The sequence below is a fragment of the Vespa crabro genome, chromosome 1 (genome assembly GCF_910589235.1).
Source record: "Vespa crabro chromosome 1, iyVesCrab1.2, whole genome shotgun sequence".
In the NCBI taxonomy this organism is placed as follows: Eukaryota; Metazoa; Arthropoda; class Insecta; order Hymenoptera; family Vespidae; genus Vespa; species Vespa crabro.
In genome coordinates this window covers 17,407,361-17,433,352 of record NC_060955.1, presented here as the reverse complement: position 1 = coordinate 17,433,352, position 25,992 = coordinate 17,407,361, and the positions used below count along the sequence as shown (strand labels likewise).

The following is a 25,992-nucleotide window of genomic DNA, read 5'->3' as shown; positions in this document are numbered from 1 at the left end:
ATATTACTTTCTCTCTCTCTCTCTCTCTCTCTCTCTCTCTCTCTCTCTCTCTTTCTCTCTCTCTCTCTCTTTCTCTCTCTCTTTCTTTCGCGCGCGCATACTCACTACACGAAAAATCTTCGAATAGTAAAGAAAAAAGAGTAGCGAAATTAAATGCCTCTTGTAGAGATTCATTTTTCAAGCATCCAATTCGAAAAGCTACTGTCAAAGGAATAACGAGCGATCGTCTTGATAACTCTTACTCCTCTTACTTCTACGCTGCTTCTCCTTATCCATTGTAATCATTAAATTTCTCAAAAGTTCTGAATGCTCAAAGGATCATTATATAACGTCGAAGAAAATGATTAAGTTCTAAATAAAGATATCGACTTTTATCACGCTCAGATTACACTATTCTTGATATTTATCAGACATTCGAGAGATTCGTTTAACAAAAGTATATGCGATATGATTTTTAAATGAGATCTATATATATAAAATATATGTATATATTTTATAATATTGCAAGAAGATATCACAAAAATGTGATGTTTTTTTTTTTATTTTCAAATGTAAATCAAATTATATTCATTTAATAATCAATAGAAATATTTTAAAATACAATTCGAATTTTATTTGACATAATGTATAAACGTTTTCCGCTGCTTTATGTAAATAAAATTGAGATAATATCTAGTAACTAAACATTGTAAGTTACCACAACATTGGATAACATTTCTTGCAGAATAAAGTATATAAATTGCATCTCGTAATAAAGACAAAAGCAGTATTCTCTTAAAAGTGTACGAAGAGAAACGTGCGATTTTATCCTTGCGTATGCTTCGTACGATTAAATCGAAGAGAAATACATGATGAGGGATGCTCGGGTATATAAAATGGCCGCAAAAGATAAAGCGACTAGATAGTTGAAGCTTGATAACTTAAACCTATTCTATATATAACTAATAACTCGTTAAAAATATTTTAAATTCGATATTTTCTTAATTGATGATAACGAAAACGACAACAAACATCAATTATTTTTTCTGTCCAATCGAGAAACGAGAACAAACGGAATTACAATAGCATTTAATCCTTCCATTCCAAACGTTGAAAATGAATGAATTTCATTATACAAGAATCGATTTGACACTCGTAATTTCTCTGTGTCACAGCTTAACAATAGCGTGGGTAAATAGTGACGTTTCTGGAACGAAATAAAGCTGAGAATTCGATTCGTCATTCCTAATAAACGACCGGGGAATGGGAAATGAAAAAATATAGTCAATAACTTTACAGGTTTGTTAACTTTGCAAATTTGAAAACTTGTTTCGCTTACGAATTTAATTAACTTCCTACTTCATTATCCTTATTAGCGTTTTTTTTGTTGATACTATTAAGCGATTCAATTCGTCCTTCTTTAATTAGTTTACTTAGGTCACTCATTGTCGCTTTATCAAAACCCTTGTTATCCCATTTATTAATTTAATTATATTTCTTCACAATTTTCGTATATCCATGTGTATCCATAGATGCACACATAATGCTTGCATATGTCTCTCTCTCTCTCTCTCTCTCTCTCTCTCTCTCTCTCTCTCTCTCTCTCTTTTCTCTCTTTCTCTCTATCTCTTTCTTTCTCTGTAATATGTGCAGAACGTGACTTAGTGACCACACATAAAATTTTCACTTTAATTAATATCAGAGCAAGGAGAGAGATAGAGGAGAAGCATTACAGGTACTATTAGAACACTAAACGTATTTCATTAATGCTAATAGCTTTGGTTATTGATACCCTCGTTAGAATAGCTTATAGCGACAATCCATTTTCAGATAGCACATTAGCGCTGCATCTTACGACACGATACAACACGATACGACACGGCAGGACACGACGCGACGTAACGCGACACGACACAACAGGATAGGAAAAAATAAGACAGGAAAGGACAGGCCAGGACATGACACGACACGATACGTCGTCTACCTTCGAGTTTGCTATCATTCTTCAAGTTTCGTCCCCTTTTCCAACGACGTCGATTCCAATAAAAACTTCGAAGACACTTCTTTTTTGATGGATTCCATATAAAATCAACATTATGGATTGGCCGGTGTATCGAACAGTGGCAGGAGTTCAAGTTTTAAACTTTTTTAATGCCTTTAAAAATTGTTATTAAAAAAGAAATTTATCTTCACTACAATAAAACGAAATAATTCATAATATAATGAATATAATTTACCTTTTACTCTTACTATAACATAATTTGGAATAATTGAAAATTACATTCTTCGATGATACATAATACGATAATCGTTCATTTAATGTCTTATTAATTATCATTATTATCGAACGATAAAATAATTATGTGAAAATTAATACCAACATTAAACGATTTTATAAACCTTTCCAAAATCCTTTTAAGTTAACCCCATTAACAACACGCATATTATAAGAAATAATAGGCTGGTTACTCAAGTTGAAGGCTTCTAAAATAATCAACCCGTTAGAAGAAATTAAATAGTTTATTATATATTTTCTAAATAAATATCGAACTATACATTTTGCTATATACAATGCGATTATATCCCTTTCGCGTTATCATCTTCCAGCGTACGCCCAAGATAATTTATGTAAATTACTAACGCATCAAATACACGCTCGTGTCGAGCGATAATAACGCTTCGTTGCTATCCTCGTTATTCGTCATTCAACGTTTATTAGGTGTTATAAAAACTTCTGAAGATCAATACTTCTTCACCGTTAAATAAACAATTTATAGCTCGATTTAATAAGCTATAGATTGTTATCTAGATATATTATTAACTCGTAGAACCCACAAAATTGAAATATTAATGAAACTTTAAATTAATCTGATATTCGTGATAATTTTCTTTTTCCTTTTCTTTTTTCTTTTTTTTTTATATCGCGATAACAAACAACGTTCAATGTCTTAAATTGAAATAGAAAGAAACTGTATTATTAGATAACGTTAGGTGGATTAAATATTTCAATGGATTTTCGTAAAATAATCGATCGAGAAATAATCTCATCATTCTATTTTCCATTGTCTCCATTATTCTTCTAAAGGGAATAGAGCTATGGATGAATTTTAGTTCGCCCCTGGAAAATAGAAGAAGGAACAATATACTCTTGAACTCTGGAAGAGGATGCTCAGCTTTTTTAAAAGAATAAATAATGACACTAGTCAAGCAAGTTACGAAAATGTACGGACGGGAAATGAATGCCCTTAACGTTCGAAGCATGGCAGAATATAATCGTGCGATTTAAAAGAGAAAAAAAGAGAGAGAGAGAGAGAGAGAGAGAGAGAAAACATAAAAAAAATTAAAAAAGAAAGAAAGAAAAGAAAAAAAAAATCAGAAATTTGATACCGACTAGATATTTGACTCTCAATGTTTTTGAACTTTGTTAATGGTTTAACAACGGTTTCAGCTTTTCGAGCGAAACGATGTAATTTCGAGTTACGATGAGATTCAGTCCCGTTCGTAGCATTTGACGAGAGAGAAATTATTGCAAAAAAGAGGACATATCTCGCGTGTGCGTGTGTGTGTATATATATATGTGTGTGTGAGAACGAGCAATATGATCGTTCAAAGTTATATAAAAACGTCGTTACTACAATTATAACAATATATATTTGTCGAGTTTTTCATACACTTCATCGAGACTACTTGTATACATATTTTATAAACAACTATTACAAGAGATTGTTCACGAATACTTGAAATTAAACGAATCACCCGGTACACTCGTCTACAAACGTATATATATTAAAACAGAGCACTATTACATCATCGTATATTCTCATTAGATAAGTATTTCGAAGGCTATGTAAACGCATATGAAATTATTTTTAACATTTGTAACAGGATATATTTATTCTTTCGAAAATTTTGACGAGTGATACGATAAAGTAACAAACGTGACCAAATTCGTTCTCTACAAATTCAATGTGGAAAGATTTCATATTGCATTAAAATTTGATGGATTTCCGATGAATTACCGATCGATCGAATGGGACCGCGAAACAAAAGGGTACTCGATTATGTCCTTCTTCAAATTCGACGCTTGATAAAGTCGTCTATTATATTTTGTCATTGTTATTATAGTCATTGTTACTGTTATTACTGTTGTTATTGTTTTATTTTGTTTCTTATTGTTCCATTTTCGTTCGTTCGTTCGTTCGTTCAATATTTTTTAAACGCTAAGAATAATGTAAAAAATTATTAGAATCTTCCGTAATATGTGTTATCTTTTTTGCTTAGAAAAGGATACATTTTTCACTATCGTACTGACTCGAGGACAAGTGGCCACGAGCTTCGCTCGACACCTTTCGGCTATGCTTTCAAAATAAAAGGAGTTGCTATTGCACAAAAGAAGAACAAAAAGAGAAAAAGAGAGAAAGGGAGAAATAGAAAGGGAGGAATGAGAGAGAAAAATCTCGTTCCCTGTGTCCATTTCATATAAGGTTTTTGTTCGCGAAAGCCTCTACGTCGCAAAGGTGCACTACTTGATAATCCAAGGGTTAATAACGCAGTGGTTTTTGCGGCTTATTTGGAGCTACGGTTTCGTATTGCCATGTACCTAGTTGGAGAACGGAAAACTCTCTCCCTTTCATATATACTAGATATATAACCAAAGTGAGAGGGAAACGGTAGAAAGAGAGAAATAGAGATATAGTGAAAGAGAGAAAGAGAGAGAGAGAGAGAGAGAGAGAGAGAGAGAGAGAGAAAGAGAGAATGTGATAGCTGTTGCTTTCACATATGGCACAATATTTCCAGGAGAATAAAGATCGATAAGCGAAGAGAAATCGATAGCATGTTAATAACAAGATACCTTTGAAAATAGTATTCTATGGAGAGAGAGAAAGGAGAACAAAGAGAGAGAAAGAACAAAGAGAGAAAAAGAGAGAAATGATATTTCGATGTCGAAAATCATACTACTCATACTATATTACAAACAAAGAGGAACGATGAAGAGTTAGGAAAAAGTTAACCGAGTGTGTTTTTCATTAGCATAATTCATTCATACATCAACGTCGAGAAAGCACAGTTCGGTAAATGTACATCGGGTAAAAATATTTCACCCTCGCTAAAGTTTCAAGTATCATTGAATTATTTCACGAAAACGTATATATATATATATATATATATATATATATATATATCCAACTTCATAAAATATATAATAATTTCGAGAAGCTTGTCTCGAAGTATTTCTGTTTATTCATATTACTTCCTTGCTAATAAAAAGAAAAAAAAAAAAAAATTAAAATTAATTAAAGAAAATAAATATGTATGTAATTTTTAGCCACGGTAAAATATTATATGTTAAATGCATTTATAAACTCGACTTAATCATTTTTTTATTCTTATTATTATACGTAAATACTAAAAAACTATAAAAAAGTATAAAAAGAAATATGCAAATTCTTGTCGAATATAAAGACAAATAATAATATAACTGTTACTCTTAGGATAAGAATATTCATCGGCGACGACGTTATCAGCAAGTAGTAACAAGTGGCGATAGTCAGACGATCGTAAGTCTTCTTTATGTCCGACCACGATCGTAAAACTTCACTGCAACTGCAGACGCGAAAAGGGTGGAAGTAAAATGAAAAAATAAAAATAAAAAAAAAAAAATAAAAATAAGGAAAAAAATAAGGACAAAAAAGTAAGAACAGAAAAATACCAATGAAGGAGAAGGAATTACAAATTCTCTTTCTCTCTCTCCCTCCCTCCATCCCTCTCTCTCTCTCTCTCTCTCTCTCTCTCTCTCTCTCTCTCTCTCTCTCTCTCTCTCTCTCTCTCTCTCTTTTCCTCTGTTACTATGATAAAAACCGATGAAAATTTTTCTTCCGTAATTGTCCATTTACTGTATCTCCGTGTATCATACGTTTTTTCCACGTACCATCGAAATTCGTTCGTGATTTTTGTGTTGGTTTCGTAATAAAAAAAAAAAAGAAAAAAAAATCACCTATGACACGCACATAGGTATATAAACACATACAAGGCACACAAATGTGTTCAATTCCATTTCACGACAGAATACTCTTCGTCCTCTCTCAAATTTTAATGAAGCTGCTCGTTAAAGGAACCTTTTAAATCTTCCCTCGCGTAATAGTAGCGATAGCGTTGAAAGGTAAATGAAGTGAAAACTACGAAAGTATCTTAATACTTTGGACGAAAGGTTAACGATGGCGAATTCACCCATCACCATCCGAAATACATCCAAAAATAAAGAATGAACGGAAGAGACGTAGATATTTGTTCGATTTTTCTTTCGAACGTATTATACCAATGTAAATATATACATGTATACACACATACATATGTATCTAAATATATATATAAATATATATAAAGTACATTAATGTGGACGAGTAAAACGATAATTTTTTCTTATTATTATTTTAAAATCAATATTAACAACACAATCAATTTCGCGGATTAGCCAAGTACTTTGATGAAATTCGAGAAAATACACGAAGATAGGATTGAAAACACTAGTGCAACTGAATACATAGTGAAAGAAAGAGAGAGAGAGAGAGAGAGAGAGAGAGAGAGAGAAAGAGAGAGAGATAAAGGAAGAGAGGATGGAATAGAGTAAACCAGCTTTGAACCGAACATTGAATATTTAAATGTTCGCATACCGTAAAATACTTGTTAGCGACGAGGTCGATGTTTGTACGTCAACGAAAATGAAATGGTAACTTCCTTTGTCGGTGTAGTTGCCTATTGGTGATATTGATGTTAGTGGTGGTGGTTTTATTGGTATTGGCGTTGCTAGAAAACATCGGCCATACCTCAAATTTCTATGTTCCTATTCTCTTTGTCTTTCCTTTTTATCTCTCTTTTGCAATAGAGTAGATACGATATTTCCTACAAAAGAATAGTGCCAATCGCTAGAAAAGAACCGTTTACTTTTTTCTCTAACCTTTGAAATGTATTTGTCAATAAATTTATGAAATCGAATCAAATGTCGTCGAATATGGAAGAGATATATTACTCCCATAACATATGACGATGTGTGTCTGTCTGTGTGTGTGTGTGTGCGCGCGCACGCGTGTATATATATATAAGAGAAACGAGATACGTTTATGAAAGTCACGTTGTTTTACAGCAATCCATTTACTCTGATATAAACATTTATAAAAGTAACCAAATCAAAATCCGTTTGATACTTGAAATAAGTTAAAGCACTGACAGTGTAAGTGTACATTTGAATCAATATTACTATCAAGACAATTGGAGAAAATGAGATATGAGATATTTCAATATTATAGAACGTTATAGCTTCTCGTTAGTTTTAATATTCTATAATGAGAATAGTTAATAAAGAGAGAGAAAAAGAAAGAGAGAGAGAGAGAGAGAGAGAGAGAGAGAGAGAGATGAAATAACACAAAGAGATTTGAGTCTAGTTCAAATCAGAATCTTTCAATTAAGCATAACTTAAGTAATTATTCGAGCATGGTATATGGAGAAACTATTTGAGAAAGTATGTATTTTGAACATAAAATAATTATTAAATACCTTGAACGTATATCGTTTGTTAGTTTCCTGTGAATAATATAACCGGTATATTATATATGTACATATATAATAGGTATATATATATATGTATATATATATATATATATATATACAAGAAGGAAGAGTTAAAGGAGAAAGAAGAATATAGATAGTAGGAAACAAAGGAATCAGTTTTACGATTAAAGATCGCTCGAAATACTAGTAAAAAATTTTGTCGTGAAAAATCTATACTTTTAACGTTATAACGTAAATATTAAACGGTGGCATTAACGTTACAATCGAAATTTCATAATTTCTTTTTTTTTTTTTATTTGTTTGTTTGTAAGAAAATTTTCAAACTAAACTGGCTCACGGTCTAACCACATCGAAAAACTAAACAAGGAAAAAAAGAATAAATAAAAAACAAAGACGATTAAACGGTCTGTACCGTTGGTAAAACCGTATTAAGAATGTATGTACGCGTATGTTTACATGTAAAAGTAGTACTAATACTTATTTAACAAATTCCCGAGCGTGATTAAATGAACCATTGTGTTGCGGCGCGATATTTTATTTTTTGTATTTGCGCAATTAAAGCGCAGCGTTAAAATCGGCAAGAACAAAACGAAAAAACAAAAAAGAAAAAAAAATTGGAAGGACCTACTTTTCTCTCTCTCTCTCTCTCTCACTCTCTCTCTCCACTTTTCTCTTTCTTTCTTTCTCAACGAACGTATTTTAACTGACTTTTCTAATAAATGAACGAAATGCAAAATAATGGAAGGTGGAAATTTGAAACGAAAGAGATAGAGAGAGAAAAAGAGAGAAAGATTATTTATACATTTACACATATATAAAAGAAGAAAAATAGGAAATATTCTTTATTTAAAAGCGATCAAATATGGCAGAAGTTCAATCGGATATTCTCTAGAGAAATCAAACTGCGTAAAAATATATTTAATTTTTGACGTTAACGTGGCATTATTGAGTAATCAAAAACAACAAGGGAATTACAATGAATCTACATGAGAAGATCAATGGTCGTTGTAACATATAAAAAAAGAAAAAAGAAAAAAAGAAAAGAACGAAGAAGAAAAACACAAAAAAAAAAAGAAAAAGAATGAAACAAAAGAAGAGAATTTCTATGAGTATATTTCTCTGATGAAGAATAAAAATTATATATCTCGTATATTTTGTCACGTTATTAAATGAGTAATTCGCATGAAAAGGATAAATAATATAACGGGAACTATCTTTTATGAAAAATTTCTTGAAAGTTTCGTCGAAAGCGGACAATTTCGCGTACAGTCGCCGACGGCTAAACTAAGAAAAGTAGAAAAAGCTTCCTTTAATTACCAACGGCATGAAAAAGAAATAAAGATGGAGACCTGTTACCGGAGAACTCGAGCAAAGTAGTAATTAACACGATATCACGTGTCTCGTCCAAACGAAGAATTCTTTGAATTTTATTACCATTGTACTTCATTCGACTTCGCGAACTTCACGTTCGCGACGTGCATTTAACCAAATGAAAATTATAAATTAAACGAATTACAGCTACTTTCTTCTTTTTCTTTTTTCTTTTTGAATCTACAAAAAAAAATCATGTATGTGATACAAAGCTGGTACGATGAAAAAAAGAAGAGAAAAAAAGAAGTCAATTTTAAAGGAAAAGAGCGATCGTGGGTGCAAGTGACGTTTCGAAAAATTTGTAAAGTTTTCTGCGGACGTAACAAAACAAAAAAAAAAAAAAGAGAAATCTTAATAGAATTTTTTTTTTGTAAAACGCGTGTAAGGATCGAGAGCTTCTCGTATGAGGATAAGTAATGGTGTTCAGTCTTTTCGAAAGTTGTTTTCAACATCGTCTTTCAAAGGCAACCCGAATAAATGACCAGAGCCTTCGTCTAACATTCTGAAACGTGAATCGGTACAAAGAGCTTTGGAAACGTAATTTGATTTTGCGTAAAAGCACAGAGGCTTCCGCGCTTTCTGTTCGCACACGTCGCATGTACACACTTTTTAACGCAGATTGATGCTCCATCCATGGATTATTCTCTGCGAACGTATAAGTTCCGAAGCTTTAACACGAATGTGATTTATTTTCACGGCAAAATAAGTGTTTGAAATTTTCCTTTTTTTTCCCTCTCTCTTTCTCTCTCTCTCTCTTTCTCTTCTCTTTTTTCTTTCTCTCTTTCTTTCTTGTTTTATTTCATTTTATTTTATTTTCTTTTCTTTTTACACGAAAAAAATCCGCAATCCAGGCAAACGCCCTTTGATAAAAAATCGATCTGGTAACGTTACCAATGTTTTTTACGCGTGTATCTTTTTTCTTTTCTTTACATTTCCTTTGTTTTGTTTTGTTTTGTTTTCTTTTTTTCTTTTACTAACTTTCGACAGTCACGTACGCTGACGGTGTATTGATCGCACGTGCGAAAATTTTGTCACGGGATTTCTTTGACGCGACTTCTCTTGTTAATTTTTATCTCAAATCATTTCGATAGAAATGATATCACGTATTGAAAATATTAAGATTAAAGTATCAGATAAGATAAAAGCTTTTCGTTGGAGCAGCAAAAATTACGAAGACCATAATGAGAAAGATAAAGGAAAAGAAGAAATAAGGGTATGAAAAGAAAACAGATAAAAATAAATAAATAAAAAAAAAAAGAAAAAAGAAAAAATAGAAAAAACAAAGCTAAAATGCGAAAACAAGTTAGGATCTCGTTATTTTCTCGTCTATATTTTTATTAATATCCTTGATGCTCGTTCGTTATTTCCACCATGGCACATAAAACGTATTACCAACGTGCACACGGCACCCGTTACACGAGAAAGATCCAAATACATATGTAACAAGTTTATTACGATCAGGATCGTATCAAGATACCAAACACTCCTCAACGCTTTTTCCATCTTCCCGCTATCACCCCCTCCAAAGAAAAGTGGGGGAAGAGTCTTCTAACGTTAGTTCGTAACTTGACTTAATAGAAATAGTTTTCGGGAAAATGTAATCTCATATCTCATCGTTTCGACCTCGGAAAATCGAAACTATTTTGCTTCCTTTTCTCCTTCAACCAACATCCCTCCAACCGCTGTACCCTTCAAGCTCTGCCCTGTCCAATTTTACCCTCACCACTCTTACAGATTTTCTAACCGTTCTATCGTCTTCGGCTGACTCACAACCTTCTTCCTTGCAGTCCACCGAAGCCAAACTTATGCCACGTAAGCTTATTTTCAAGCTTTATCGTAATCCCAAGCAACTAGCTGACGGAATACGCGCTATTTCTCACTTTTTTCGAACCTTTGAGTCGGCCCTTTTTTACCCCCTCATCAGAATATCAAAAAATTCCATATAAAAGAAAAGCTCCGAAGGGAGAAAAAGAGAGAGAGAGGAGGGGGGAAGGAGGAAAAAAGAATACGGAGAAAAGAGATTAAACTTTTTTAGACCTTCGATATACATGAATATCGATCACCATTCCTATTTTTTTTTTCTTTTGTACTATCAATCGCTTTTCTAAGTATTTTTTTTTTTTTATTCATCGAGAAGTGAAATTTAATATTGTATTATTTTGCAATACGATCGAATACTTATCGATAAGTGCCACTATGCGCGATATTATAATAAATTTTTTTCAAATATAAAACAACGACACGAGAAAGTGTCTGAATTAGAAATAAATAGTATTTCGATTTAGATCTAACGACAAATTTCGATAAAACGAAGCGATAAAAAGAGATTGCGTGCAGTGTAAAAAAGAAATTTAAAAATAAAAAAAAAAATAAATAAATAAATGAACAAACAAAAAACAAAGAAAAAATAAAAATAACGAACAAAAAAATGCAATTAAAATAATAATAATAATAATAATAATAATAATAATAATAATAATAATAATAATACTAATAATAATAATAATAATAATAATAATAATAATAATAATAATAATAATAATAGTAATAATAATAATGATAATATAATGAGCCATTAATATCGATCGTTCATAGAAAAAATTTATGAAGCTACTAAAAGCAATTGGGGGAAAAAAAAAGGAAAAGATAAGACTGGAAACTCACGAAGTCGTTAAACGAAAATCTCGCAGAGCAGCAAGTTTTCAAGGAGAGGCAACGTTGCGTGCTGCGGAATAAATTGCTTCGTTCCAACTACGACGACAACGACGACAACGACGCGATGACGACGACGACGACGACATGGATGAAGCCGCGAACGTAGAAAAACCTCAGCGGAAGTGAGTAGTAGGTATCTCATCACCTCTTCAAAGCTAAAATCGTATTCCGACCTAACGCCAACCATATTATACGAAGCAGCTCGGTCGAAAAGCTTAAGCGGAAAAAGAAACTGTGATTTTTGTGAAGCTTGATCGTTTCAACGAGAGAGAAAGATATATATATATATACATATATATATATAGACAGAAATAGAGAAAGAGAGTTGTAAGGGGTGCGAGAAGATGGAAAGAGACTCGTTACGTTTTCTAGTCTTGTTGATAACTTCCATCAGGCTACGAGTAGACTGGTGATAAGAGAGAAAAGAAGGCGAAGTTTTTTTAAAGCATATCTTTCTCTCTCTCTCTCTCTCTCTCTCTCTCTCTCTCTCTCTCTCTTTCTCTCTGTCTGTCTCACGTTCACTCACTCGCTCGCGATTCGCAATTCCCCTGAGGCTTGTGGCTGTGGGCGTACTGGATAAAAATTCATAGGCAACCTTACGAAGATGTTATCGTCTCCTTCGTCGGCCGACCCTACTACCTTGTCTCTCTCTCTTTCTCTCTCTCTCTCTTTCTCTCTCTATCTATCTGTCTATCTCTCTCTCTCTCTCTTTTTCTCCTTCTTCACGAAGGAAACGAAGAATGCCATCTATATGAGCCAAGAATGATGTCGGCGTCGTCAACGATGCCATCGTCGCAACCAACGACGACGACAACGACGACGACGACAACGACGACGACGACGACGATGACAAAGACGACAAGGAGGACCATGAGAAATACACCAGACGTACATAAAATCGTAAAACATTTTCTCATTTTCAGTTATAACGTTTTCGTCAAAAAGACTACTATAAACCTTTAAAATCGTTGATTAATTTCTAAATAAAAGAATTTCTTTATAATTATGGAACGCCGTTTCTTTCTACGAATTAAATCCATCTAAACTTTCCGTTTTCGAGTGCAATGCAGTTTGATTTGAAATTAGAACGGATTCGGCAAGCATTTGAAAGTTCCCTTACGATCGTCTTATTAAGTTCTGATAAAGGATCCTTTCGAGAAGGAATTATTCAGGTATCTTCCTCGTTAGTTACCAATTCTACTTCTGTTCCTTCATGAATATATCCTCGAAGCTAGCTATCCTATTACTTTGGTTAACGTTACCGACGAAAATAATTTGTCAAGTATTACGATTAACTTTGACGTTACTTAACGTTATTGAATTTAACGTTTTTACGTTTAAGATTTTATAACTCTGATTTTATCGTAACTTTGATGATATTTCAAAAAATCTTCCGCCATTAAAGCATATTTCAACGTTTAAAAATACATTTATCCTCTCAAATTATCATAAAATAATCTGATAGTAACTTTCTTGCAATTAATACGGGAATAAAGAGAAGGAAAAAAAGAAGAAAAAGAAAAGAAAAGAGAAAAAGGAAAAAAGGTCAGGAAACGTCAGATTTTAAAGCAAAGAGATACGAAGAAAAAATAATATTCAGAAAACTTTTGACTCTAGCAATTTCATTAAAAAAAAAAAAAAAAAAAAAAGAAAAAAGAGGAAAAAGAAAGAAAAATCGCATGAGAAAGCAGGAAATCGAGGAAAAGTGCTTGCAAAGTATTGATATCTGTATTAATATTAGAGAAAAGCCCGAACGGTCGTACGTTTAGATTTTCTTAAAATGAAAAAGAAATCGAACTGAATCATAATTTTCACCGCAACGACTTTTCCTAAGATTGGCGGTGAGGAAAAAGAGGACTGAGGATCGATAACAACGTCGAATCGAATAACGAAAGCCGTTTTCGCGTACCCGTGATAAAAGAAGAGAAAGAAGAGGAGCAGAAGGGGGAAGAGGAGGAGAAGGAAGAGGAAGAGGAGGAGGAGAAAGAGGAAGAGATGATCCTTGAGAATAATTCCACTCGACACCGAATTCTCATTATCGACGATTTAGCAGGCCGAACGGGCTATCCGGATGAAGCCCTTATTCCTCCGACACTTATTCAACCATGCGTCTCCTAGCGCCTTATTCATGAATAAAAAAAAAAAAAAAAAAAAAAAAAAAAGAGTACTCTTCGTTACTTCGGAAGATTATCGATCAATAATTATCGCGAGAATGAAAGTGTAAATGATTCTCATATTTGTGAAATCATCATTCGGTAAACTTAAGAAAAAATCCAAAAATTTTTCAAATAATTATTTTATCTTTAACGATGGAAGATCGTTACGATTTTAATGCAACGCAATTTAATTTCTTCGATCTAGATTAATAAAGTAATAAAATAATATCATCGTTTGAATTGATATCTCTCTCTCTCTCTCTCTCTCTCTCTTTCCCTCTCTCTCTCTCTTTCTCTCTCTCTCTCTCTCTCTCTCTCTGTCTGTCTCTCTGTCTCTCTCTCTCTCAGTTCTACTTGAAAATTTTTTTCTTCGATGTTTTATACGTACATACACTCGATATGAAAATTTAATTTCTTTATGCCTTTTATTATTGTCACTTTAAACGATCAAAGGTTATAAAAGTCGTAAAAGATCGTTGGTCGGACCTTAGTACTTACCGAAAAAGCTTTAAGAAAGACGAGGCACTGAATGATACCCTCCATCGTGTCTCCGGTCAAACAGAAGGTGCCGGTAAGGTGTCGACCCTTACGACCAATCACGGAGCAGAGATTCGCCTGCACAAAGGCGTTTTGAGATCGCGTGGCTGCCGTAAGGGATGGATGGTGAGAACCAGCGCTCATTAGTCGTTCCAGCGAGTCCATTTCTCTTACTCCCTTTTTCGGATCTTCTTTCGGATCACTTTCGAATCGCGAGTCACGCGAGTGATCCTTATTTCGTCTTTGACGATAATTAAATATACATACGTACGTGTATATATATATATATATATATATATATATATATATATATATATATATATTTATATATATATATATCTTTTTTATTCTTGTTTTTTTCTTCTTTTTACTTTTTTTTTCTTTTTGTTTCTTTTTTTTTCTTTTTTATTTCTTTTTTTTTTATCAACGACACAAGATCGAAATATATATTATCAACAAACGCGACAATTTTTATTTTATTAGGAAAAAGATTTTTTTTTTCCTTTCACATATTCTTATCACTTATAACATAAAGTCAATAAATTTAATCTGAGATCGTATGAATAAAGCGTCGTTAAAACATGCAACAGGATCGAGCACTATAACTGAATGTCAAATTTTACGACACTGATACGCGTACGTAAGTACGCACACCTCGAAGGGATCCCATAAAATATGTTTACGTTCGTAGATATCGCAAGATAGATAGAGATACAGAGATAACAAGAGAAAGAGAAAGAGAGAGAAAGAGAAAAAGAGAAGAGAGAAGAAGGATGGGAGAACGATAGGTGAAACTTTCTTGTTGCACTCGATGAATTCCGATGATCAATGCGACGGCTTTTACGACTGTTGGCTAACAGAACGCAAACAGTCGTAAAGAAAATTGATTCCTTCGTTACCCTGCCGCCGGGCAGATTCCTTCGAGTTTCACAAATTTAACATTCACTTCGTAGAAGAACGTTGACCATGTCCATTTTTCGTTTCGAATCGAAATAACAATTTAATTGTTCGATAATAGAATGACAGATATTGAAAGGTTTTTTCTTTTATTTTTGTAAAAAAAAAAAGAAAAAAAAAAAAAAATAAGAGAACACGGAATTAGACCAACTTCATCTTCACGATGAAATAATCGAGTTCGAGTAACTTATAAAATTATCGATTCGAAATATTTGTCGAATCAACATCCGGATGATATTACATGGATCTTTTCGCGATTGGGATTGAATCTTGAAGAAAGTAGAACCGTATTATGATCTTCTTCCTTGAATCAATCATCGTAATATTATTTGTCATCGAGTGTAATAATTGCCGTCGGATGAAAGGATAAAAAGTGACGTTGTAAATTTTGAAGTGAAATTCTCAATTTTATGATCTATCGCTGACAGCAAGTGGCGGAAGGATTCTGTATTTTCCGTGAAATCGAGAAAATCCTTTGCGGTGGTGGCGGTGCCGCGGGAGATTCGACCGATCGATGAAGATCCGTATTTTGCGGCGTGGCGTAACGCCTGATCAAGTCGCACATCTCGTAGCAAAGAAAGCAAATGCCGATTATTAGAAAAGTATCCATTCTAGCTTCGACTTAGTTTTATTATATTTTCTTCTTTTTATTCTTATTATCGTCTTCTTCTTCTTTCTCTTTTTTTCTTCGGATATCAGTCCTTCGTCCTTAAGTATTAAATGAGAAAGAAACTTAAACGTGAACGATTACTTGTATTCTTTTCACGCAGAGAATAAGTAGCTCATACAATTCTCGATATCGATTATTCGATGCGCTTTTAATCCAAAACTCTTCACGTTTCTCCAAAAGTTATTACATGGTAATACTCAACATTCTCTTCAATGTTTCTTCAATATCTTTATAAACACTAATGTCTAAGTCTTATATGTATATATATTATTACATATATATTATTACATATATATTATTATATATATATATATATATATATATATATATATATATTCATATATTATATATTTAACATCAGAACATTTATCCGTTTTGTTAAAATTGAATTTAACACAAAGCGAACACGACGAACACCAAAGTATTTCGTTTCTTTCGACGGTACCCAGTCGTTCTATAAATATATCCTCGTATAACGTGCTCTTGTATCTCAGCCGCGAGTAAAACTCGTCACTGAAACGAGAAGTATGAAACGTCGACAACGACGAGAGGGAGCCACGACGATTGGAGCCAGTGGTGGTGGATCAGGGAACAAAACATAGACCATGTGAGGACTTTGACGAGATCTAAATGCAGCCTCGAAACTAACGACGATATTTCATTTCTCGTGCATACAATTTTCACTGGTTAGCAAAAAAAGATTTTAGTAATAACAGTAATACTAGTAATTATAACAGAGAAAAAGAGAGAGAGAAACAGAAGAGAGAGAGAGAGAGAGAGAGAGAGAGAGAGAGAGAGAGACAGAGAGAAAGAGAGAGAGAGAGAGAAGGAAATCCTTTCGAATGGAAACGTCGGATTAACGGATGAATTAAATGAACTTTCAATTTTTTTTTAAACTTAACAAAGATTTTGTACTCGTCATGTCGGAATTGAAAGATCTCTAACGATTGAGGATAAGGGAAAAAATAATTAATAAAACAAAAAGACAACGTAAATGTAACAAAATACAACAGAATTATACGCGTACACTGTGAGAAATATATCGAAGATAAATTGACTAAATTGTTTCTCTCTCTTTTTTTGCTATTTTCGTTTTTTTCTTTTTCCGTTTTTTTTTTCTTATTTTTTTTTTTTTCTTTGGGATAGGTCAAACCGGAACAGGAATGATTTTAAGAAAAAGAATGGAATTTGCAATCGGTACACGTCGAGCGAGGACGACGTAAGCGTACTACACGCGAGCCGTATCAGCGTGCTCGCAACGGGCCGGCGTATGACTAGCAGATACTCTCTCAGTGCTAGGGTACGCCTTTAGAAGGGTGGTCGGGTGGGATACGAGGGATGCTGGGCGACGGCGCGGCCCGCGGCGCCACCCCCAACCACGTCCCCGATATCCCGATCTCGTCTCTCTTCTCTTCTCTTCTTCTATCATTTCTGCCTCCCTCTCTCTTCCTCCCTCCCTCCCACTCTCTCTCTCTCTATCTTCTCTACCACCACCACTACTACCATTACCACCACTACTACCACCACCACCACCACCACCACTACCATAACTACCACCACCACCATCATTACTACACCACCAATACCAGTACTACCAGCATCATCGGTAGCTACAGCAACGCCACTAGCACTCCTAAAAGATTTTTATTTGTATTGCTTCTTTTACGTTTCTACGAGTCCTATATCACATCTATTGGTTGTGCCCGCGCGAACTATCTATCGGTATCTTCTTTTCTTTTCTCCCTTCTTTCTTTCTTTCTTTCTTTCTTTCTTTCTTCCCTTCCTTCCTTCCTTCCTATCAACCTTCTTACTCTATTTCTTCTATCGTTTGGTGCATCCACACTTCATTCTCCTTTGCAGAATTCTTCGACCCGTCGAGCACACGGAATCGTGCTGCGCTAACGACTCAAAAGGGAACTATCTTTCTCATCCGTTCTTTCTTTCTTCCTTTCTTTCTTTCTTTTTTTCTTTTTCTTTTTCTTTTTTTTTCTCCTCTCTTCTTTTACTTTTCCTTTCCTTTTCTTTCTTTACCTTTCTTTTGCTATCTTCTCTTTACTTTTCTTGTTCTTTACAAATCCAACCGATATATACTCAACAGACGAGTTATAATACGTCTTATGAACGAACACACTATTGGGGTAACAATCCAACCTGTTTCATATCTTTGTTTCACTCCGGAATACCATCGAACTATTGCGGTAACATCGTTTTTTCTATTCTTTTTTCTTTTTTCTTTCTCTTTTGATTTTTTTTTACCTTGTTTTCGATAGTTATTTCTTATCAGACTCCCTTTCATTTTCATTACTTACGATCGAATTCAAAAAGATCATTCGCGGCTTTCCTAATGTCAACGTGATTTTAATAATCCTGTAATATTTTTGTCTTTTTTTTTTTTTTTTTTTTTTTACTTGGTTAAAAAGAAAATAAAGAAAGGAAAAATAAACAGAAAGAAAATGAAAAGAAATCTAAGTTGTTTAATTTCTTTAATTAAATAAATAAATAAATAAATAAATTGCTCCCGAAGCTTCCGAATATTTGTCGAATTAATTAATGCTATTACATTTTAGATATTTTAATACTATTTTTCAATGTTATCAAGGAATACAAATAGAATGCTTCAAACGGATCATATTAGAGATGTATTCCGTTATTATCATCAACGTCTATTCTTTCATAAAAGTAACCATTGAAAGATAATGATTTGCTAATGGCTTTAAGCGGCTTAAAGGAGATTCATTATGAAAATTTTGCGATAGAACGAAAGGAGATATTCGATGATAGAGAAACCGAGAATGAGAGAAAAAGAGAGAAAGAGAGAGAGAAAGAGAAAGAGAGAGAGAGACTGAGAGAGAGAGAGAGAGAGAGAGAGAAATATAACCATCTTAAAAATAAATAAAATTAAACTTTGTATATAAAGAACGTAATTCTTTATCAATTGAACGAGAAGGTCAATACTCGTATAATATTCGAAAAAACTTTCTTCTTATTTTTCTTTTTCTTTTTCTTTTATTTTTTCCATTTACGTACGTCAATGAAATTCTCAAATGAATCACGAATACATTCTGTAATCTGGACAATGAGGAAAATGAAAGAGAAAGAGAGAGAGAGAGAGAGAGAGAGAGAGAGAGAGAGAGAGAGAGAGAGAGAGAGAGAGAGAACTAACATTCAACGATTTTACAGAGGTACATCATATGTATAGCGGCGGTCATCGTATTCCTTCGCAAACTTTCCCGTGGGCTTAATAAACTTCATCGTAGTTTCCTGGAAAGTCGAAGAATTAAACGTCACGCTGTGCGCAACGTCGCGTTATACGTTTAACGGTTAAACAGCCTTTATGGTACGAAACGTTATAGCGCGCAAACCATCGAGACGGACTAGTGTTTTGTTCTCTCACAAATACATGCGCACAGATCTACATCCAAAGTATTATAGAGACACAGACACACGCACACAAACACACACACACATATATATATATATATATGTATGTATGTATATATACGTACGCGTAGCTTAGATCCTTGGGCAACCGTACGTTACTTGGGAAAAGCTAATTTCGAAAGTGCATCGTCGAGAAACGGAGAGAGAAAGAGAAAGAGAGAGAGAGAGAGAGAGGACTAGATCGAGGGAAGGAACTTTAACATGACCATTTAATAGCAATTTCCGAACTTTTCCCTTTCGAGTATCCTAATGACGAAAAGATTTTATACCACTTGAAATGGAGACGATGTAGAAGAGAGGAAGATGATACTGAGTTGCTTTCCATCTACTTTGTTTCCTATACTGCAGTTTTCCTTCGAAGTTCCTTGATATTTCCGTTTTCAATATACCAAAACCTTGAACGTTAACCTTTCAATTTTATCATTTATTATATAAAATAATACAATAAAGAGGTAAATAAATATTAGTTATATACGATCGTTGCTGTACTCGAACCAACCGCATTTGCCAAATGATCATTGAAAGAAAAAAAAAAGAGAGAGAGAGAGAGAGAGAGAGAGAGAAACATTCGGTATTGTCGCCGAAACAACAATTTCATCGAATAGAAGGATATAGCGAGCTTTAGTAATCGCATGTAGGACTGCGAAAAAAGTGGGTGGAAGGGTGAGAAGAAGAGGGAGAGAAAGAGGGAGGGGATTAGAACCGATAAGCCGATAATTGGTGCCTGTTCGACTCAGATAAGGTCTCTACACCATCGACTGTAGTCTTATACTCTAAGAAACTTCCAGTTAATTACTCCGTATTGCTATGACCTTACGATTACATTCTCTACTTTTTCCATCTCGGACCAATAAGCTTTAGACAAGTGGGAACGTGCTTTGAAACGTTCAACGAAGCGAGTTATGGAATAAACGCGACTTAAATGTTACGTTTATTACTTAAACGTTATGTTAATTAGATAATCTCCGCGTTGAATAGAATTTGTTCTTCTTTTTTTCTTTTTCTTTATTTCGTTCGGTAATCGAAACAAATATCATTTATTCGGACTCGATAAAATTTCTTTTTTTTATGATTTTCATCAATGAATATGCAGATTAGGTTAATGGTCGAATATTTGTAAAACATACGAAATACATCGTATATTGAACTTATTTATTGATTTCATTCGAACGATTAATAAATCCCAAACAAGATACACAATGGTTTAATTTCATCGTACGATTTCTACGTTCAGGATTACGTTTCTACGTTACGAGTCGTACATTAATCCAGTGCCAGGGAAATGCGTGCAGTTAATTATGGATAGACAAAGGCTTACACCCAACTAATCGATAGGTCAGGCATACAGATAAATTTGTTGGACCGTACGCTGAATCTTGTTGTGTCATTGATAATGTCGATATTAAATAGATTTCGATTTTTATCAATGAAAAATAGGATAAGTTTATGCTATTTAACCCTCTATGGGCCCGTGTAACTTTCAGGTCACATTTTAATTTATCGAGATTTTACCAAATAATTATAGCTTTTTTCATGAGATGGCACATAAATCTTAACTTAATTTTTTTGGATTTAAAACAAAAATTCGGCCCATAGAGGGTTAAATCGAAATAGTTTTTTTTTCTTTCTCTTTTCTTTCCTTTTCTTTTCTTTTTTTAGTTCTTTTTTCTTTTGACCGATGAAATGTGAAAAAAAAGAAAGAAGTAGAAAAAAAAAAGGAAAAAAAACTACGTTGGCATGAACAGTGAAAGAATTTTCTACCATACTTCCTCGGTTTATCGTCCTTCGACGTTCAAATTCCTAACGATATCGATTATTGAAAAAAAAAAAAAAAAAAAAAAAAAGAGAAACGAAAAAAGAAAAAAGAGAAAAAAAGGAAAGAAAAGAGATAAAAATAGAAAAAGGGAGAAAGAGAGAAGAGGGGGAGAGGGAGAGAGGGAGAGAGAGAAATACAAATATTAGCGCAACGTACTTCAATTTTCTATCCAAGCTTTCCAGGTCCATCTGTATCGAATCTATTCTTTTTCCCGAATATAGTACGAGCTTTTATACGTTCACATAGTTATACTATATACATATATATATATATATATATATATATATATATATATATATATATATATTCATCCAGGTGTACGCGTGTTTACAAGAGAGAAAATAGAGGCTACCTTGCTATAGACGCATTTTTAATGCGAATGTTTCCACGTCGACGTAAATATTTACGAGTCGAGTCGACTCGTAAACAATGAAACCCTAGGGATTGCAAGGGGTATGAAAAGACTGATCACTTAAAAGATCCCCCCAGATAGCAGAAAAATATGTCAGCTTCGCCGTACCTACATTGTAAGTATATGCCACGTAATATTTCTTTACGTATTTCTTCAAGTTCGTTCAAGATAGATACAAAACATGATGGACGCGAAAGTTGTTGCACGCTTTTCTAAGATATAGAAATGACGTATTTTAACAAAAACCTTTCCGAAGGTACGTTTCCAAATTGGATATCTTAGTGAGATCGACCGCATCTTTCGGAAAAAGGAAAAACAAAAAAACAAAGAAGAAGAACAAAAACAGAAATATAAAAGAAAAAAAAAAGAGAAACAAGAAAGGAAAGAAAAAAAATATGACCATCTAGGGAAATTTCAAGACGAGTTCAACTGTTAATTGAGTATTAAGTCTGACGAATTAAGTTTCTAGAGAGAAAAAAAGAAACAAAATAGACAAAGAAAAAAAAAGAAAAAAGAGAAAAAAATAAAAGAAAATAAATGAAAAAAAAAAAAGTCGATTGTCCTTTGTATATCTACGAGAAATAATCAGATCGAGAAATCATCGATCTTGAACAATCTCATAATGACATTTGCATTCTTATGGGCACAAAACGATGCAATTGTCAAGAAAAAGATCGAAAAATTACTTATGATAAAAATAAAATGATAAGAAGAAAGAAAGAGAAAGAAAGAGATAGAGAACGTATCTCATCGAACGTATCTCATTGGCCATAGCACATACACGAACTCGATTAACGGACGCACTTAACGAAGTCGATGATTACGCGTCCGGTGTTAAACCCATTGGAACATCCAGCATCAAGCTCTTGAAACGATGCCGAGCTTCTGTTTCGACCGATCCTTCCTACGTGGAATACGAGTACAGAACTCTGCTCATAGGCGGATCTTCCAATCAGCACTTCTAAGCGAGTTCCGCAAACTCATTTGCCTGTTTAGTTCGCGAGAGACAAACGGAGACAGATAGCTAGATGAACAGAAAGAGAGAGAGAGAGAGAGAGAGAGAGAGAGAGAGAGAGAAAGAGAGAGAAAGAGAAAGAGTATGAGAGAGATAGAAGAGAGAGAATCCATAGATTCTACATATAGATACATATATGCATACATACATACATACATACATACATTCATAGAGTATGATTACTAAGCTATGCTAGTAGTAGTCCGGCAAAGATTTGCATTGGTCTCAAGTACACTCCATATGATGAATTTGATCGAGTACGCTCTTGATTCTTGACTCACGACTCTCGAACGCGTTCGATCGATCCGGAAGCTCGTTCTCCTCGCCCAAACGACGAACCACCTCCTCTCTTCTAACCCCCAACTCTAACTCCCACACTCCAACTCCAACACCACCACTACCATCACCACCATCACTATCGCTTACCTCCCTCACTTCCCCCACTTCCTCTTCTTCCACACTCTTTTACTTCTCCAACAGTTTACACGCTAGTTCACAAAGTTTCCTCTATTAATGCGAACTCACAACCGATTCACAAATAAAGATTTCCAAGTGTTATACCAATATGTAGACACACCCGTCTATAAATCTGCTCCGTTAAGTGAAGTTTCTTGTAGAAAAAAAAATTTCTTAAAAAAAAAAAAAAAGAAAAAAAAGAAAACAGAAGAAAGGAAGAAAGATACGAAAGAAGTGGAGCGTTGTTCGTTTTCTATCTTTTCTCCTTTCTTTTTTTTTTTTTCTTACAAGGATTTCATATTATCCCGCATTCTTTATTGAGTAACAAAGAAGACACGTAATGAGATAATATCTTTTATACTTCAATCTCGATGGTTGAAATTTCGAATAATACGTCGATATTTCTTGACGATCTTGTTAGTCGCTTTCATGGTTTTATTTCCTTCGAAACAGTTAAAAGGAAATTCCAATCGCTCTCAATGATTATCTCGTTTACAAATTTTACTCTATTTCCTCGCTATTTCTTCTCTAATCCTTCTTCGCACAACCTATTTCTCATTTTTATTATATTTTATATCGAATTTCAATTTTAACAAGTCAACGTAATAAAATAATTTCTTTCATGAATTATAAGAACATATTTAATAACGAATAAATACATATTTATTTATTTATTTTTTTAATAAAATCGACTTTGATTGATGTTGATTTTAACAAGTCAACGTAATAGAATAATTTCTTCCATGAATTATAAGAACATATTTAATAACGAATAAATACATCTTTATTTATTTTTTTATTTTTTATTTAATAAAATCAACTTAATAATAATTTCCAAGTCTAATAAAAAAAAGAAAAAGAAGAAAAAAAGAAACTTTTTAATCTTTACGTGTTTTTAGCTCGATTGTATTAATTTATTCCCAATGTAGCGTTTACTCTCATCAAATATTAAAATATAAGGCGATTAAGTATGCATCGAAAGCTTTCACGATAATGCTCTATTCATCGACCCAGCTTTATGAATTTTTCTAACGTTAATGACGTATCTTTGCGGACGTGGATTAAACATATGACGAAACAAAAAGAAAAAAGAAAGAATGAAAAAAAAAGCAATAAAAATAACAGATAAACAAACGAACGAACGAATGATCGACAGATCAAACAAACAAACAAACAAACAAACAAACAAACAAATAAACAAGCAAATCAACAAACAAACAAACAAGCAAATAATGCGAACAGCTGGAATATTCAGAAAACGTCAACGCCATATGCGAGGGTAATAACAAAATGGAAAAGTGCAATGCTGACCATACGAAAGCTCCGGGCAATTAATTTTTCTTGCGGGACGTGAGTGAAAACGCGCAAATTCGATCTATCGAACAGTACGAAAATATCGAGGTCGATCGAGAAACCATATCTCAAGCTTTTCGTATACTATTGAAGAAACACGCGAGCGCGCGCGCGCTCATGACATATATATATATATATATATATATATATATATATATATATATATATATAAGGCAAACTAACATATAGTAGCAGTTTGCACATGTATTTTACTTAACTTTCCTTATACAAGGACGTGCGCGCGTTCTAGCGCATACTCACTTGCTAGGATCATTGATATATTTCGAGGTTTACGACTTGAACCAAAGTTCGTTTAATATATGAGAAAACTTCGATTGTAAGTTCTCTCTCGGTCGCCATTCACGCGCGTTTTACCTCCTTTCACGAGAGTATACGGCATCTCGTCCTCCATCGCCTTCCTCGTTCTTACATTTAGTAAGGGTGTTCGCTTTCTTGACTCTGTTTGTCTGTATTGACCTGTCGCAATATTTTTCGCTATTGAAACGTAAACCGACAAGATGGCTGCGTTTCTTCGTCCAATGCAAATTTTCATGTTTATGTTGTTGCCGCGCGAGAAAAAAGAAATGGAAAAGAGAAAAGGAAAAAAGAAAGTGAGAAAGGGGGGAGGGGAAGACAGAAATTTGCTCGTTTGAAAAAAAAAAAAAGAAAAGAAAAAGAAATAAAATGAAAAATAGATTCGTTAAATAAAATATATATAAAAAAAAAAGAAAACATTCGATCATGAAAATTATTTTCTTAAGCAATAAACAATTTTTTCCATATTTTTTTCTTTCGTTCTTTCTGTTTTATTTTATTTTTTTCTTTTGTAATTTTAATATCCGTCACATTCATATACTTGCTTTTGAGAGATCTCTTAGAAATCTCCGATGATTGTTCGTTTACTCTCGGACATAACGTAATAACGTTGGTGAATTCATTATCGCGAACGAAAAAGCATATCAACGTTTAATAGATCCAAATAAAAGAGAAAATGCAACGATGCATGATATCCTTCCACCGATATGATTTTATCGCTATTCGAGTTCGTTCGTTCGCGCATAAATCAAAATGAATTTCGGCGACCGGACGCATGAGTACCTTTAGGTACACCCACCAGGTAGGCGTGTACGTAGATACGTAAATTTCCCATAAAGGTTCGCATTTCCGTGTATTTTCATTCTAAATATGAAATTCGAAGCTTCAACGAATGGATCCCTTCACGTGTAGTTTCTCTCAATACGTTTTAATTTTTCCTTAAAAATATAAATTTGTATTCATTTTGAAAATATATTGATGTATTAAAGATTGATAATATTCGCGGTTACCGCGTTGTATAGGTGGTTATTAATAGAAACTAATTTATAATTTTCAATTAATCGCCAAAGAAATTAATTAATAATTTAACGCAGGATTCCCGAACAAACGGGCTTATGAAATCACACCGAAATTATAATGTTTATCCTGACAGAATTTCTATTTGCATAACGCTTTGAAGTCGTTAGGAAAGGTATCGATCGCATACGTTGATGACGTTATTTAAAAAGAAAC

At 33.5% G+C, this 25,992-nt stretch overlaps 1 protein-coding gene across 12 annotated transcripts in view; it reads right to left on the bottom strand.

Annotated features, from left to right (window-relative positions):
• LOC124432458 (neurobeachin) overlaps positions 1-25,992 on the bottom strand; it is a 306,785-nt gene that overhangs the window by 182,399 nt on the left and 98,394 nt on the right. For 6 of the 12 annotated variants that reach the window (XM_046981653.1, XM_046981681.1, XM_046981621.1 and 3 more), the window contains exon 1: positions 14,286-14,599. The exons of 1 other annotated variant lie outside the window; for it this stretch is intronic. In XM_046981653.1, the coding sequence (XP_046837609.1) occupies positions 14,286-14,489 (204 nt within the window). In that variant the 5' untranslated portion in view covers positions 14,490-14,599. Of the gene's footprint in view, positions 1-14,285; positions 14,601-25,992 lie in introns of those variants that run through there. 5 more of the 12 variants (XM_046981476.1, XM_046981673.1, XM_046981555.1 and 2 more) reach the window with 2 other exon arrangements.